Source organism: Micromys minutus (genome assembly GCF_963924665.1).
Source record: "Micromys minutus genome assembly, chromosome: 12".
Taxonomy (NCBI): Eukaryota; Metazoa; Chordata; class Mammalia; order Rodentia; family Muridae; genus Micromys; species Micromys minutus.
The window spans coordinates 423,748-438,018 of NC_137981.1; the positions used below are offsets into that span (position 1 = coordinate 423,748).

Genomic DNA, 14,271 nt, shown 5'->3' on the forward strand with positions numbered 1-14,271 from the left:
ATGTTACGTGTGGGTCTGGGAATCGAGTCCAGGAATCTGTGCATGCTAAGCAAGCACTCTGCCCACCGAGGTCTGTACATGAAGAGACATAATCTGGACAGTTTCCCAGCCCTCTAAAAAGTCTCCCTGTGTAGGCCTGTCTTTCTGCCTCTGTGTGGTTAGGGCTGGGAGATTTTGCATGTTACTGTATTTTAGTTTTCAGCTCAGGCTTTCTCCTATAGTTACCATCACTCATGAGCCCTTTCTTAAAAGAAGAGTTTGTAAGGTTCATATTGGTGGTTTTTTCCAAATAAGAATATTTACTCAATAATTTCTGCTTCCACTGTTAAACTGTGTGTGAGCCACCATGTGGCTGCTGGGAATTGAACTCAGGACCTCTGGAAGAGCAGCCGGTGCTCTTAACCGCTGAACCGTCTTTCCAGCCCTAAACTATATATTTTAACAAGAGCTTATTGTCTGGCTCTTTGCTATATTCTCAGCAGCTAAACATAGTTACTTCTAAATAACAAGTACCCAACAAATGTTTTTCCAGAGAGGGATGTATGTGTAGATGGTTGATTGGACAGATGTTTAGCCAGATAGGGCTTCAAATTAAGCAGGAGTCATCAAACTGTGGCCTCAAGTTCACTTCTGTGAACTAAATTTTCTCCATACACAGCTGCACTTGCCTGCTTACATATTGCCTCTGGCAGCTTTTGCAACACAGTAACCAAGTTGAGCAATGACACAGGGACCAGCTGACCCAGAGAGAAGAAACACTGATGCTTTGGCCCTTCACAGAAAAGTTTGACTTATTAACGGAAGCCTCATTGTTTGAGTGATATTTATAAATGACCCAACAGTGAATGTGTGCCATATAAAGGAAAGTACATATATGTCACAGGGCTCAACTAGGTGATGGGTCAGGCTAGCCAGTGTCAGACCCAGTGGAGGGTCCAACTGTCTTGGGGGAGGGGTCTCTGCAGTGTGCTGACGTCACAGCTGTGATCACACCTCCTTTTCATTTCTCTTCCTAGTTTGTAGAATGCCTTAAGCTGAACAAAAAGCCCTTTCACCTTATAGGCACCTCCATGGGTGGCCACGTGGCTGGAGTATATGCTGCTTACTACCCATCGGATGTCTGCAGCCTGTGTCTTGTGTGTCCTGCCGGTGAGTTACATGATCAGGACAGCCTCACCAGTGACTTGAATTTAAAGAAACAGCTGCACAGCTTCTGTGGTTACTTCCAAAAAGTTATCCCTGATAGACTTCCGAGGTAGGCAATGCTAGATGTTAACTCTGACCAGGCGGCAGTTGTGAGAGCCATGGCCAGAGTGACGTGCCCTGTGGCGCCAGCCCTGTTCCACAGCGAGCTGGAGGTAGGCAGTGCGCATGCTCACTGCAGAGTGCCACTGCTACCCATGATCCTCTAGAGCTAACATCGTCCTATCAATCTAATTGTCATTTAACCCTGTGACATGAAGGTACCATCCTGCTCTCATTCTTTTGCCAAAGACTTTTGGTCATTCTAAGATTTTTTTTTTCCCACGATTTTTGTCTGCATGTGTTTATTGTGCAGAGTGCTAAGTTTATACAAACGTTTTTATCCAAGGTGAATAGTCACACACTGATAGCTTTGTAAAAAGCCAGGGGACTTTAGCTTCTCCGCTTCTATTTGTGTGTGTATAATTTTACTTATTCACACACACACACACACACACACACACACACACACACACACACCTTACTACAATTTGAGCTGCAACTCCAGAAATTGCTACCTCAAACTGAAGTTTTTAATTTATTTTTCTCCCATAAGTCTTTAAATTTAGAGTGATAGCACATGTTAGATAAATAGTAATTTTTCTCTTTCCAACTTGCTCTCCTTCCTTTGCTGTGTTTGATATTAGGGCATTATTTACACGTAGTAAAGTAGGTGTTGTTTGTTTGTTTTGAAAGAGTATCTATTTAGTCCAAATTAGCCTTGAACTTGTTATTCTCCTGCCTCGGCTTCCTGAGTTCCAGAAAGTTCGTGATCCACACGTTAAGAAGCATTGCTTTATATGATGCGCTGGAACTTAGCCATTAACTGGACACTTGCAACTCTTACTGAAGCTAAACTAAACAGACCTTTCAGCCGGGTGGAGAGATGGCTCAGTGGTTAGAACACTACCTGTTCTTCCAGAGGTCCTGAGTTCAATTCCCAGCAACCACATGGTGGCTCATGACCATGTAAAGAGATCTGATGCCCTCTTTGGTCATGTAGGTGTGCATACAGACAGAGCGCTTCTACATTAATAACAAAACAAAAAAAAAAATTTAGCTAGGGCTGGAGAGATGGCTCTGAGGTTAAAAAGCACTGACTGCTCTTTGAGAGGACCCAGGTTCAATTCCCAGCACTCATGTGCAGCTCACAACTGTCTCTCATTCCAGTTTCAGGGGCTCCAACACCCTTACACAGACGTGCGCACAGTATACATGAAATAAAAATACATAATTTAAAAACAATAAATGTATTAAAAACAATAACAACAAATCAAGTACTGACTAAAAAATATATTCACATGGTTTTATGTAAAAATTATTTTAATATCTGAAAAAACAGTACTGACAAAAATGTATAATTTTAAGCAAAAAATGTTTAAAATCTGTACATTTATCTTTGTTTTGTAAAATAAAGTCGTTTAAAAAAAAACAATAACAACAACAAAAAAAAACCTTTCAGCCACCGTGAAGATTGATCATTTATTTGCAGGCCTGTTAAGGACTTTGAACTCAAAGGAAATTCCTAGTGTATCTTTTCTCTCTTTTCTCAGCACTGTTTCTGAAATCGGTTGCTCTTTTAACAGTAAAATTTGAGGTCTGAAGGAGCAGCTCCTGGAGAAGGTGACTCACCTTCCCGGTAGGAGGTCATCCTGTGCTTTCTTTCTGTCCTGTGTTCCCGTCCGTCCGTCCATCCGTCTCTGAGGCCTGCAGCCCCACTCGCACCACACCATACTCATCCCATCAGCTTGGGATGCAGATTCTGATTCAAGAGGCCAAGCGTCAGCGGTCACAGTATATGCAGCCAGTCCCATGCTGGCCTTGAACTTGTGATGCTCCTGTCTCTGCCTCTGGAGGCATCTATGTACCACAATACTTAACTCTCTGTTGCTCAAAATACAATGTTCACTTTGAGTGTTGGTGTCAGTTCCAGTGGAAAAGGGTTCTCCCGGTGAATGACTCCTGACATGTTAACCCGGGTTTGTGGTTGGACGCTTTTCTGGGGGCATGGTAAGAAGGTGGTGTGTCACTGGGCTCTTCTATTTTGCATCCCAGGCCTGCAGTATTCAACTGACAATCGGTTTGTACAACGGCTCAAAGAGCTGGAGGATTCAGCTGCCATTCAGAAGATTCCCTTGATTCCATCCACCCCGGAAGAGATGAGTGAGATGCTTCAGCTCTGCTCGTATGTCCGCTTCAAGGTGCCCCAGCAGGTACAGTGTCTCAGGGCCACTCCCATGCCCTCCCTGTGGCCCTACCCCCACCCCCCAAACACAAATATCCTCTTGCATCTACTGTCTGACTCCATTCTGTCTGCTCCATTTCTTCAACATGTAGCTTACCTGTGATATGTCAGACACTGTGCTGAACAATGTGGTAAATCCGTGACACAGGGAATTTTCTTGGGCAGATATAGTCCAATGTAGGAGGTAGACATTAACAGATAAAACTTTACAAATTGTGAAGTGAGTCTTAGAGGTGAAATTAAAACTTGTACATTAAAAAAAATTTTTTTGGATTAACCCAAAGGGCTTTCATCTAGAAGAGTTATATTTGTTGATATTGAAACTCAAAACAATTAACATAAGCATGTACATTTGCCACCAGAGATGATATTGTTATATTATATAGTATGCTTAAGAGAATGTAGGTGAAAGGCAATGACAATGGCAATGAAAGTCATTGACAATGAGCACAGTGTGACCTCATGGTCTCAGACCTGCTCCCAGATGTTGTAGGTCTCTCTGGCTTATGGGACCGAATCTATTTCTTTGTAAGCGTAGTGGGGGAGCCACTGAAAGACTGTGGGGGAACACACCTAGAAACAGGGCTACTTAGGATCTTCTTTGGCCTAGATGGTACAGGCTGGGATGGAAGTAGTAGAGATGAGGGCTAAAGTGTGCTGTGAGGAAGAATGGGCAAGATAGGACATGTGCAGAGAGTTCCATTTTGGACTTATGAAGTTCAGATTGCATTTGAGGCCTCTAGAGGGACATGTCCGGTAGGCAACTGGACACTTAAGTGACGAAAACAGAATTCTGACCTGAAGGCAGAGCAGGAGCTATTGGCAGAGGACAAGTTGAGAGTCGTGGGTCTGAATGAGATCATTGAAGAAGAGGTGTGGAGAGGAAAGTCTACAGCTTGGGACCCATGGACTAGGCTATCTCCTGTGTTGGAGGCAGGAACCCTAACTCTGGGTGAGTGGAGTCCTCCTAGGCTATGAGAATGGCTGCTGTTCAGACTTAGTAAGTGCAGCGTATATCGGGATGCATCCAAATCTGTTTCTGTGGCGCACTCTGTCCTCAATACCTTTTTATTCAGAAAGTGGCACTTTCTTCTCACTGTGACATATTTAGAATATCATGACCAAAGGAGACTCTATGCTTTTCATTGTCAGAGATAAGAATACACTGAGAGGACATATTGTTGGCTTCCAAAGCCTTTTTTTCCCAGGAGGGTAGGATCACCTACCACTGAGCCCATTAGGCCATCTGTAGTTGTGTCTGTTCACATGTGGCTCCTGCTGTATGCTCTGTAAGATCAGGGCCTGTGTCTCTCCAGACTTTAGTAGTGCATTTCCACAAAGAAGGTCCTACTTACAAGATTGGATAGATGGTAGATATTATAGGAGGCCATAGTGTCAGAGATGGTGGGTATGCGGGTACAAGATAGGTAGATATTTGAGTTGATACATGTGTATGCTTCTATGATTTAAGGCTACAGGATGGGTGGATGGGTGGGTGATTGGGATGCTGGCTGGATAATACAGGGATGGAGAGTGGATGGATTAGCAAATATATACACATAAATATAGGATTCAGGGAAAGAGGAGGTGTTGATTAATCAATTAAGCAAAGTTGGAGACAGATGTATGGATACTGTATGGACGGAGGGGGAAAAATGTCTGTCTCAGAGCACAGTGCTATTAAATAAGTACTCATCACCCTCACCCCTGGTTTCCATCCTTAAAACCTCTCAGATTCTAGTCATGCTTTAGATCCAGTCCAAAGCAGCCGTGGTCCATATGTTAGCTTTCTGCCACTGTGGGAAATACCTCAGCTCTTTATGGGTTCAGCAGGTTCATTCCATTGTCACTTGGCCCCTTCACTTTAAGCCTAGGATGATTCAGTATATCATGGAGGGAAGCATGTGACAGACCAGAACTGCCCATCTCAGGACGGGCAGGAAACAGGCAGCGATGGAGCCAGGGTCCCAAAAGTGTATCACCAATCACTGCTTCCTCCATGTTGGTCCATCCTCCTTCCAGTGGCTCCACAGGCTGAAGACCAAGCATTTAGTTCATGGTCTTTTGAGGACTGTAACACTACTCTTCCCGACTTTGGTCTGAATAAGACTCCTGAGGTTTGCTGAAAGGATCTAGACCTGTTCCCCGATGGAGGAGAGGCGTGATGGGCTACCTTGAGGATAGAGACCTGTGCTCTGCCTTGGAGTCCTGAGGCAAGGAACCAATGCCCAAAAGCCACCTGTTTTGGTTAGTAGCCCAGGACTTGGAGAGCTGGCCTGACTATATGCTGTACAGCCCTCAGCAAGGAAGCAAAGGCAATGTCAAACAATTGCCTTGCTCTGTGGAACTATCGGAGTCTTCCCAGGGTTTTCTTAATACTTTACTTCTTCTCCTCTTCTGCCTCTTCCTCTTTCAAGAAGGTCTGTTCATGTCTCACAGGCTAGCCTGGAACTCACTGGATTGTCAAAGATGAATTTAAACTCCTAATCCTCCTGCCTCTCCCTCCAGAGTATTCGTTCAGGCTTGTGTATCTCAGCAGGTTTATATAGTACTGGAGATGATCAAGGCTTGGCGCACGCTAGGCCAGCTCTCTACCGACTGAGTTATGTCTCCAGCTCCTTCATGGCTCATGGGATCAGCAATCTCGGTGGCTCAGTCTCACTGTGCTTTTGCATATCATTGAGTAATGACCTGAAATTTTCTTAATTCAGATTTTTGTCTTGAACTAAACCAATCATTTCTCAAGATGCCTGGCAATTAGAGGTTATTTTTAGCATAGTGTGCAGGCCTCTGGCTTTGCAGCATTTCTCAAGTTCCCACCTAATTTTTTATATTATTATTACTGTTGAATGTGAAAGGTGTTTTGCGTGTATGTGTGTTTTGCACACGCGTGCCCCACATGCATGAAGTGCCGACAGAGACTAGAAAGGGGCATCAGAACCCTTGGAACCGGAGTTACAAATGGCTGTGAGCCTTCTTGTTGGTGCTAGGAATTGAACCCAGGTCCTCTGCAAGAGCTGCGAGTGCTGTTGACTATGGAGCTTTCTCTCCAGAGCCCCCTAGTTTGCTTCTGTAAAGCCCCCCCAATTATATTCTACATTCTGGAGACTCCTCCCCTGTGCTGCCTCAGAGCTAGGCTGGAGGAAGTAAGGCTTCTGTTGTCGTCTAATTCTGGATCATTCATCCTCAGATCCTTCAAGGTCTTGTTGATGTTCGAATTCCTCATAACAGCTTCTACCGGAAATGTAAGTAGCCCGGCTCCAGCTAGCAGCTTAGTGGCTAGCCACCTTGTAGTTTGTAAAATTGTTCTCAGGAGGAGGTGGTGGCCTGGGCTTGAAAAAGCTCTGACTGTGGGCACCTCTGCAGAACCTGCATGAGCTCACTGTGTGTTTCTTTTCCAACAAGTGTTCCTGGAAATTGTCAGTGAGAAATCCAGATACGCCCTGCATAAGAACATGGACAAGATCAAGGTCCCAACACAGATCATTTGGGGAAAACAAGACCAGGTATGTCATAGGGCCCTGTAGGAAAAAAGCAGGTGGTAATCTTTACAGCAAACCTCCCTGGTGGCTTCTGTGTCAGGTGCCAGTGTCTGCCACCGTTCTGTGATTGATTTTTAACATGAAAGGGAATTTGTTTATTGAAACAGGGTTTCTTTTACCACGTAGCCCAAGCTGGCCTTGTCCGTGAGATCCTTTCGGCTGCACATCCCAAATCCTGGGGTTGTCGACTGCCAGTGTGCAGACCGGGCCTCATACATGCCAAGCACTTTACCTTAAGCCATAATCCCAACCCCAACTTATCTGTCAGGTTAGGGACATGGACCTACATTCTTGTACATAAGAAGGTGACGCAGAGTGTCCCTGGTGTCCAGGAAATCACAGTCAGCTTAGCAATACAGGCCCTGTTGAAATCAAACTTACCAAAGGCATTTTGTCACGTGGTACCAAAAATACCGCAAAAATCAATCATGTAAATTTGTGTCCTTTCCTTCCACATCTTAGTTTCTGTTTCCTTTACTTCCTTACAAGATTTCTGGAATTTTCTTAAGCCAGATGTTGAGAAACTTCCTGTAAAGAGCCAAATAGTAAATAACTGTAGCTTTGCTCTCCATGGTCTGTCACATGCACCCAGCTCTGCTCTGTGTATAAAGAATCCTAGATAATATAGAAAGACATGACATGGCTGTGTCACAGCCAACAGCAGCGGGGACGTCACTGGGGCAGAGCACTGAAGTAGCATGGGTGAGTGTGTCATGTCACAGTTAGCAGCGGGGACCGTCACTGGGGCAGAGCACTGAAGTAGCATGGGTGAGTGTGTCATGTTACAGTTAGCAGTGGGGACCGTCACTGGGGCAGAGCACTGAAGTAGCATGGGTGAGTGCTTTGTTCAGTTCCAGCACCATAGAACAATGCAGAACAAAAGCAGCTACCGCTTATCTGCTCTTACCCCAGCGTGCAAGCTTATGTGTATACAGTACAGATAAAGAAGTTTGCAGAGTCTGTTGTTGTTGTTGTTTTGAGACAGGCTCTTAGGTAGCCCAAGCTGACCTGGCCTTAAACTCCCTATGTAGCCAAGTATAACCTTGGACTTCTTTCTGTACCTCCAGAGATCTAGGATTATATATACACTTCCTAAACATACTGTTTTGCACCAAGATTTGTGCCTTATGTATGACTCTTGTATCTTAGAAATCATTTCACATCTGTTCATATAGATCTATGTATTCTTAAAGTAGTTTTATTTTGAAATCATCTTAAACTAATAGAAAATATTACATGTGGAAGATTTGAGGCAGGATGGTCCTAAGTTCAAAGCCAGCATGGCCTACCTAGCCAGACTCTTTCTCAAAAACAAAACAAAGGGCTGGTGAGATGCCTCAACAGCCTATGGTAGTCGCTGCCGAGCCCGACAATGTGAGTTTTATTATAAGGAGCCATATGGTAGAAGGATAGAACCAAGTCCTTCGAGTTGTCCCCACCCTCCGTTCAGGGGCCGCAGTACCCATGCATGTACACACACACATATTAGTTAGTGTAACTGGAGAAATAAAAACTATTAAAGGGGCTGGAGAGCCAGCTCAGCAGTTAAGAGCACTGACTGCTCTTCCAGAGGAACCAGGTTCAATTCCCAGCACTTACATGGTTGCTCACAACCATTTGAAAATTCATTTCCAGGGATCTGACACCCTATTAACCTCCTCAAATGCTAGTCAGGCATGTGCTATATGAACATCTGTACAGGCAAAACATCTATCCGTATAAATTTTAAAAATAGACAAACACAAAAATAAAAGAGTACAAAATAGTCTTATACACCTTCACCGTAATTCATCAGTTTTAGCTGCTTTATTGATTGAAAAATACTTGATTACATTTTATTTGTGTATGTGTGGCAGGGTGGAGTGTAGGTGTGGGAAGGTGTGATAGGTTTTGTCCTGTATGCTTTTATTTGTTTCAGAGGACTGCAACAACTAAGTACCACAGCCTTGGGGGCCCAGCCAGCTGAGAGAAATTTATTATCTCTCACTTCTAGGGGCCGGAAGTCCAAGGCCACGTTATCAACAGGGCTGGTTCCTTCTGGGAGCTCTGAAAGAGACTTTCCCCCATATCCCCATAGCTTCTGGGGGGATTTTAACCATCATCAGAATCCCCAGGGTTCTACCTTCATTTTCACGTGGCATTCTGTGTATAACTCAATCCACATTCTCCTCCCCACCTTTTGAGGACACTAGCCATATTGGATGAGGGCTTCTCTGCTCCATTATGACATCATCTTAACCTGTACACCTATAATGCACTATTCCAAATCAGGCCAATGCCAAGTAGTGGCATTAGGACTTCGGCATTAGAATTTATGAGGATACCACTAAGTTCAGAGCCAGCTCTGAAAAGACGCATCAAGTTCATTCCCAGAAGCGCTTTTGTAGCTGCCTTTGAAGAATCATGTTTACCAAAGATTTTCCATAAAGTTTAAAGCAAGAGAGGGCAGAGAGAAGTGTATAAATCAGATGAACAGCAGTGTATTCTAAAGGGTGCACAGGAAGCAGAAAAAGATATTAAAAAAGGCTTTATTTGTCTGATTGTTTTCTGTTACCATAACAAAATGCCTGAGGCTGAGTGGTTTATAAGGACTTCGAAGTTTATAAGCTAATGGTGAGGGACTGTGAAGTCCACACACAGAGTGTGACCATCTGCTCAGTATGGAGTGAGATTAAGGACCTCATGATGGTGACATTAATCCATTCCTGGGGACAGAGATCTCAGTGGTTCATTCATCCATTTAAGAGGACAAAGGATAAAGTTTCCAATGCATGAAAGTACAAGAGACACATTCAAACTCTGATAGTCCCCAAGGTGAGAAACTACCATAGTGTGTTGTGGTAATTTCTTACCCCAATAAACCCATATAAAAGCACACAACTCAGTTGTTATATTTCTAAGCTATATGCCTAGATTGGGAAGATGTAGCACTACTCTGATTTATTCCCCGAGGAGACCCCTTGCTCCTGCGGCTTCTCCATCTTACTGTTCTGCTTCATCCTCCTTCCTCCTCTTCTCCATCTTGCTCTCCTCCCCGCCTCTGAGACCTGCAGTCCCACCTTTCCCTTCCACTGCCTGATCAGTGGCTCTAGCCTTTACTTGACCAGTCAGAATGGGGAGAAAGTTCAGTGAGCTCACCTGAGTATGTAATCTACTTCTTGTTGGAGGACAGCCCTCTTGAGGAAGCAGAATTAACATCAAAATACAAACAGCAGTAGGGCAAACCACAATTGTGAGTTCTCTGTGGGCAGTGCAGAAACACAGAGTCTCGCTGGACTGACAGACCAAACGTGCCATGGTGGCTCAGGTGGAGAGGTGGAGGGATGACAAGAAGTGCTGCTCTGAGCTGGTGCTCACAGCGCATGTAGAGGATACACCAGATGAGCCTAGGCCGAGGATGGCTCAGAGTACAAGCAAAGGGGCACAAGGAGAGGTCCCCACTCTCCCTCCAGCCACACCCTTTCCTAGCAGCAGAGGGACTGAAAACAGCTCTGTGTATGTACAATCAGAGAAGTGAGGCCTAGAAGCTTGGCCAGCAGGAACTCAGTCAAAAGGGGGGAAAAGCCTTTTTGTCGGGGGAGGTAAAGATTTCCCTTTTTAATGCTGGTCCCTTGAGGACCTGCAAGGACAGGCCATAGCCCATTATCCTGTAGAGCAGGAAGATCAAGAGAGCCAGAAAGCCAGTCTTGGGCCTCAGAAGTATGTTCTAGCTCTACCTTTGCCCTCCCTCAGCCTGTAACCCCAGGCAAGCACCCCAGTACTCTCCAAGTTAGGATGTCTCTGTTGCTGCCAGGCTAACTATGATTCAAGTGCAGCAGCTTGTATGAAAATGATCTCTTTTTTTCCAATTATCAAAACTTGAGTGATTTATCCCACATGTCCTTTGTCCCTGACAGCTACAACTGGCTTCAGCCTACCATTAAGAAGAATTCCTTCTCACATTCTGAAGTCTATTTTGTTGCACAATGTAAAATCACATGCTGTGCTACAGATATGATGAAACCTTTTATATTTTGTGCATCCTGAGGCCAGAGGCCACATAACAGAGGCTTCAAGTGTGTGTGTGGAGGGGAGGGAGGGTCTATTTCATGGTCTTTTGCCCAAGCTTCCTGGCTCCTAAGCTCCCTATTCTCTGCCATCATGCCCAGAAACAGGTTGTGTGGATGATGCTCCTGGATGTGGGCAGTATAGACCAGCTTGGCTGAACACGGCAATCCTTCCTGAAAGGGCTCCTGTACATCAGTCAGGCAGAGAACGTCTTCCATTTTCAGTCTACCAGAACAGAAAGGCCTTCAAGAGAACAAATGTCAGCATCAGTCATCTCTTCTTGCCAGCACTATGTATGACAGGACAGAAACACAGGCAGGTAGTGAAAGAATTTACCAAGATCTACTGCAAGAGTGCAAGCCAGTCCCAGTCTGTGTGGTTGAGAGGGAAAGAAAGTCTCATAGCAGTGAAGGGAAAGTACTTGAGTTTATCTCATGGGCCACTTGTATGGGATCGATAGGTGGCCATCTTACTATCTTGTCAAGTAATTATTTCTACAGAACAGCTAGCCCCTTCTGTAGGGCATCATAGCTTCTTAAGAATGCTTGTGTGCCAAGGCCGTGATACACGCCTTTCATCCCAGTCCTTGGGAGGCAGAGGCAGGCATGTCTCTGGGAGTTCAAGGCTAGTCTACAGACTGAGTTCCAGGATAGCCAGAGCCACACAGAAAAACCTTGTCTCAAGAAACTGAAAACATTAAAATAAAGTTTAAAAAACTGAAAACATCCAGCTCCAGGCTCCAAATGGCTATTGCCTGGCTGTTAGAGAGTAGAAATTCTGCCTGGTTTAGGCCTTTTGTCTCTTTGTGACAGGTCATGGCATACAAGAGCTTGCTTTCCCTCTACCGCCTCTGGTTAGTGTTTATATTTATGAATACTGCATTCAGGAATTTTTCATTTGTGAGTAATTTTGGCTCCTTTAAGTTTTGTATTTTAGGTGAAGCCTAGACTCCCCTTCTGTTCACCTGGGCTTTGGTCTCATGTGGAATGGAGAAAATTTTTAGAATATATATAAATAATCTGTGCTTATGGTTCCCACTGGCAAGCAGATGGGATGAGGGACTGTACATCAGCTTCTCATGGGTAGTCTCGGGGAAAGCTGGGTCTGCAGAGCTTATATGGACATCTTGACGTGAGTTGTCTGATCTCCCTCAGGGTGGATCCGCATTGGGAGTTTTCTTTTTCTCATCTACCTCTGCCACTTTGTGACCTGCATCCTCCCCGGGCACTTACTTTCCCAGTACATGGGCTTCTTTCTCCTTGGACAGTAACTTAGTGGTGGTTCTCACCCACATCTGGTGGTAGAAACTGTCCATAACAGTGCAGTGGAGCATCTAAATCTTTATGCATGTTTCTTTCTTGCTCTTTCTCTGCAGGTGCTTGATGTGTCAGGGGCAGACATATTAGCCAAGTCAATCGCTAACTCCCAGGTAGAGGTTCTGGAAAACTGTGGCCATTCAGTGGTGATGGAGAGACCGAGGAAGACAGCCAAGCTCATTGTCGACTTTTTAGCTTCTGTGCACAATACAGACAACAACAAGAAGCTGAACTGAGGCCACTGCAACAGCCTGCATTGTGCACACAGCATCTGCTCCCATTCCCAAAACCTGCCACAGTAACCACTCTCAGGGATCCTGCCCCCAATGCCGTCGGGGCACCAATGTCCCTGAGGAAGCCAGTTGCCTATCCTAGTATCCTTGGTTCCACAGAGCATCAGGGGCCCCAAGGAACTCTCCAAGATCATTTTTCAAAATAGAAACCTAAATGGAACAAAAACAAACAAACAAAAAAACAAACAAAAAAAAAACAACAAAAAAAAAACACCTAGCCATGAAGCCTACCAGAAGTCTACAACTTAATGTCACTGACAAGCCAATGCTAAGCGGCCACCCTGGAACATGATCTTCAAGGACACTTTCTTTAAGACACTTCTCACACATTAAACTTGATCTATTTTGTTGTTGTTGCTTCAGATGTATCCCTTGCATGGTCAGTGGCTTTTTCTACAGGAGCTTTAGTCCTTTTTTGAAAACTCCTATTTAGATTTAATTCAGGTTTTACATAGAGGCCCATATGTGAATGCAGCTGCACATTAGCCACAAGACCAGGGAAGAGATAGCAAACTGTGGAAGAGGTTTCTGCCCCGGGGTCTGATACCCAGGAGACTGAGGCAGAAGGATCCACGATCAAGGCCTGCCAGAGGTTGAGTGAGTTCAAGGCCAGCCGGAGCTGCTGACTGAAAAAAGAGAAACTGTTTCTACCTATTTTTAATATAGAAATTTGCATGAGTGGCGTTGCTCCACCTCAGTCAGCCCTGGGAACCAGCCAAACAGCAGGTCATAGAGACTGATGAGTTTGGGCACCACAGACCAGACGCATCTGACCAACCACAATGGCGAACACGTGACCGGGCGGGTTCCCTGGGAGTGATTTATAACTTTAAAAATAGGACTAATAAAGCAATAATGCTCTAGACTTCTGTCTGATCAGACTGGAGGTCCACACCAAGCACCCGTGGCCATCTTTTCTATTCTGCTGTTCTACTGAAAATCGTTGGAAGTAAAATACCAGTTTGTTAATGAATTCTGTGAATTCTGTGGAACAATGGCGTGATTGGGGGAAAAAATGAGTCCAAACAGCTGTAAAAGTGACCACAATAATGTGAAATAAATTTACTAAGTCTAGGCTGGTGACACCCAGGTACTTTCTATTTCCGAGCTCCTAATGTGTTTATGTGCGGGGACATGTGGCGAGGCCAGAGGCTGAGGGTTGGTGTCAGGTCTCAGCCACCCCGACCCACACCTTATTTTTAAGACAGGATCTCTCAGTGAACCTGGAGCTAGCAAAGCCCCGGCATTCTTCTCTGATGGCCTGCCCAGCCCTGGGACTGCAGGCACACGCCGCTGTGCCCGGTCTTTACTTGGCTGCTGGGGATCCAGACTTAGGTTCTCATATCAGCCCAGCAAGCCCTTTATGGACCGAGTCCTTTCCCCGGGTCCTAAAACGTATTTTTATTATTTCTCATTTCCTGTGATTAGGTATCAGTGTCTGGTTTTATGTGGGGCAGATGCAAGTGGGTGGTGGGGCTAATGGAGCTGCACTTACAGGAGGTAGTGAGCTTCCTGACATGGGTACTGGGATCCAAGCTTGAGTCCTCTGCAAGGGTGCTGTGTGCTGGTAACTGCTGAGCCACTTG

The 14,271-nt window shown here is 45.0% G+C and overlaps 1 protein-coding gene across 1 annotated transcript in view; it reads left to right on the forward strand.

Moving 5' to 3' along the window:
- ABHD6 (abhydrolase domain containing 6, acylglycerol lipase) overlaps positions 1-13,965 on the forward strand; it is a 48,389-nt gene extending 34,424 nt beyond the window's left edge. The window contains exons 5-9 of the mRNA XM_080926225.1: positions 1,017-1,149; positions 3,298-3,455; positions 6,678-6,732; positions 6,893-6,993; positions 12,452-13,965. Coding sequence (XP_080782351.1) covers positions 1,017-1,149; positions 3,298-3,455; positions 6,678-6,732; positions 6,893-6,993; positions 12,452-12,628 — 624 coding nt within the window. The 3' untranslated portion in view covers positions 12,629-13,965. The remainder of the gene's footprint in view (positions 1-1,016; positions 1,150-3,297; positions 3,456-6,677; positions 6,733-6,892; positions 6,994-12,451) is intronic.
- Positions 13,966-14,271: the final 306 nt, after the last annotated feature.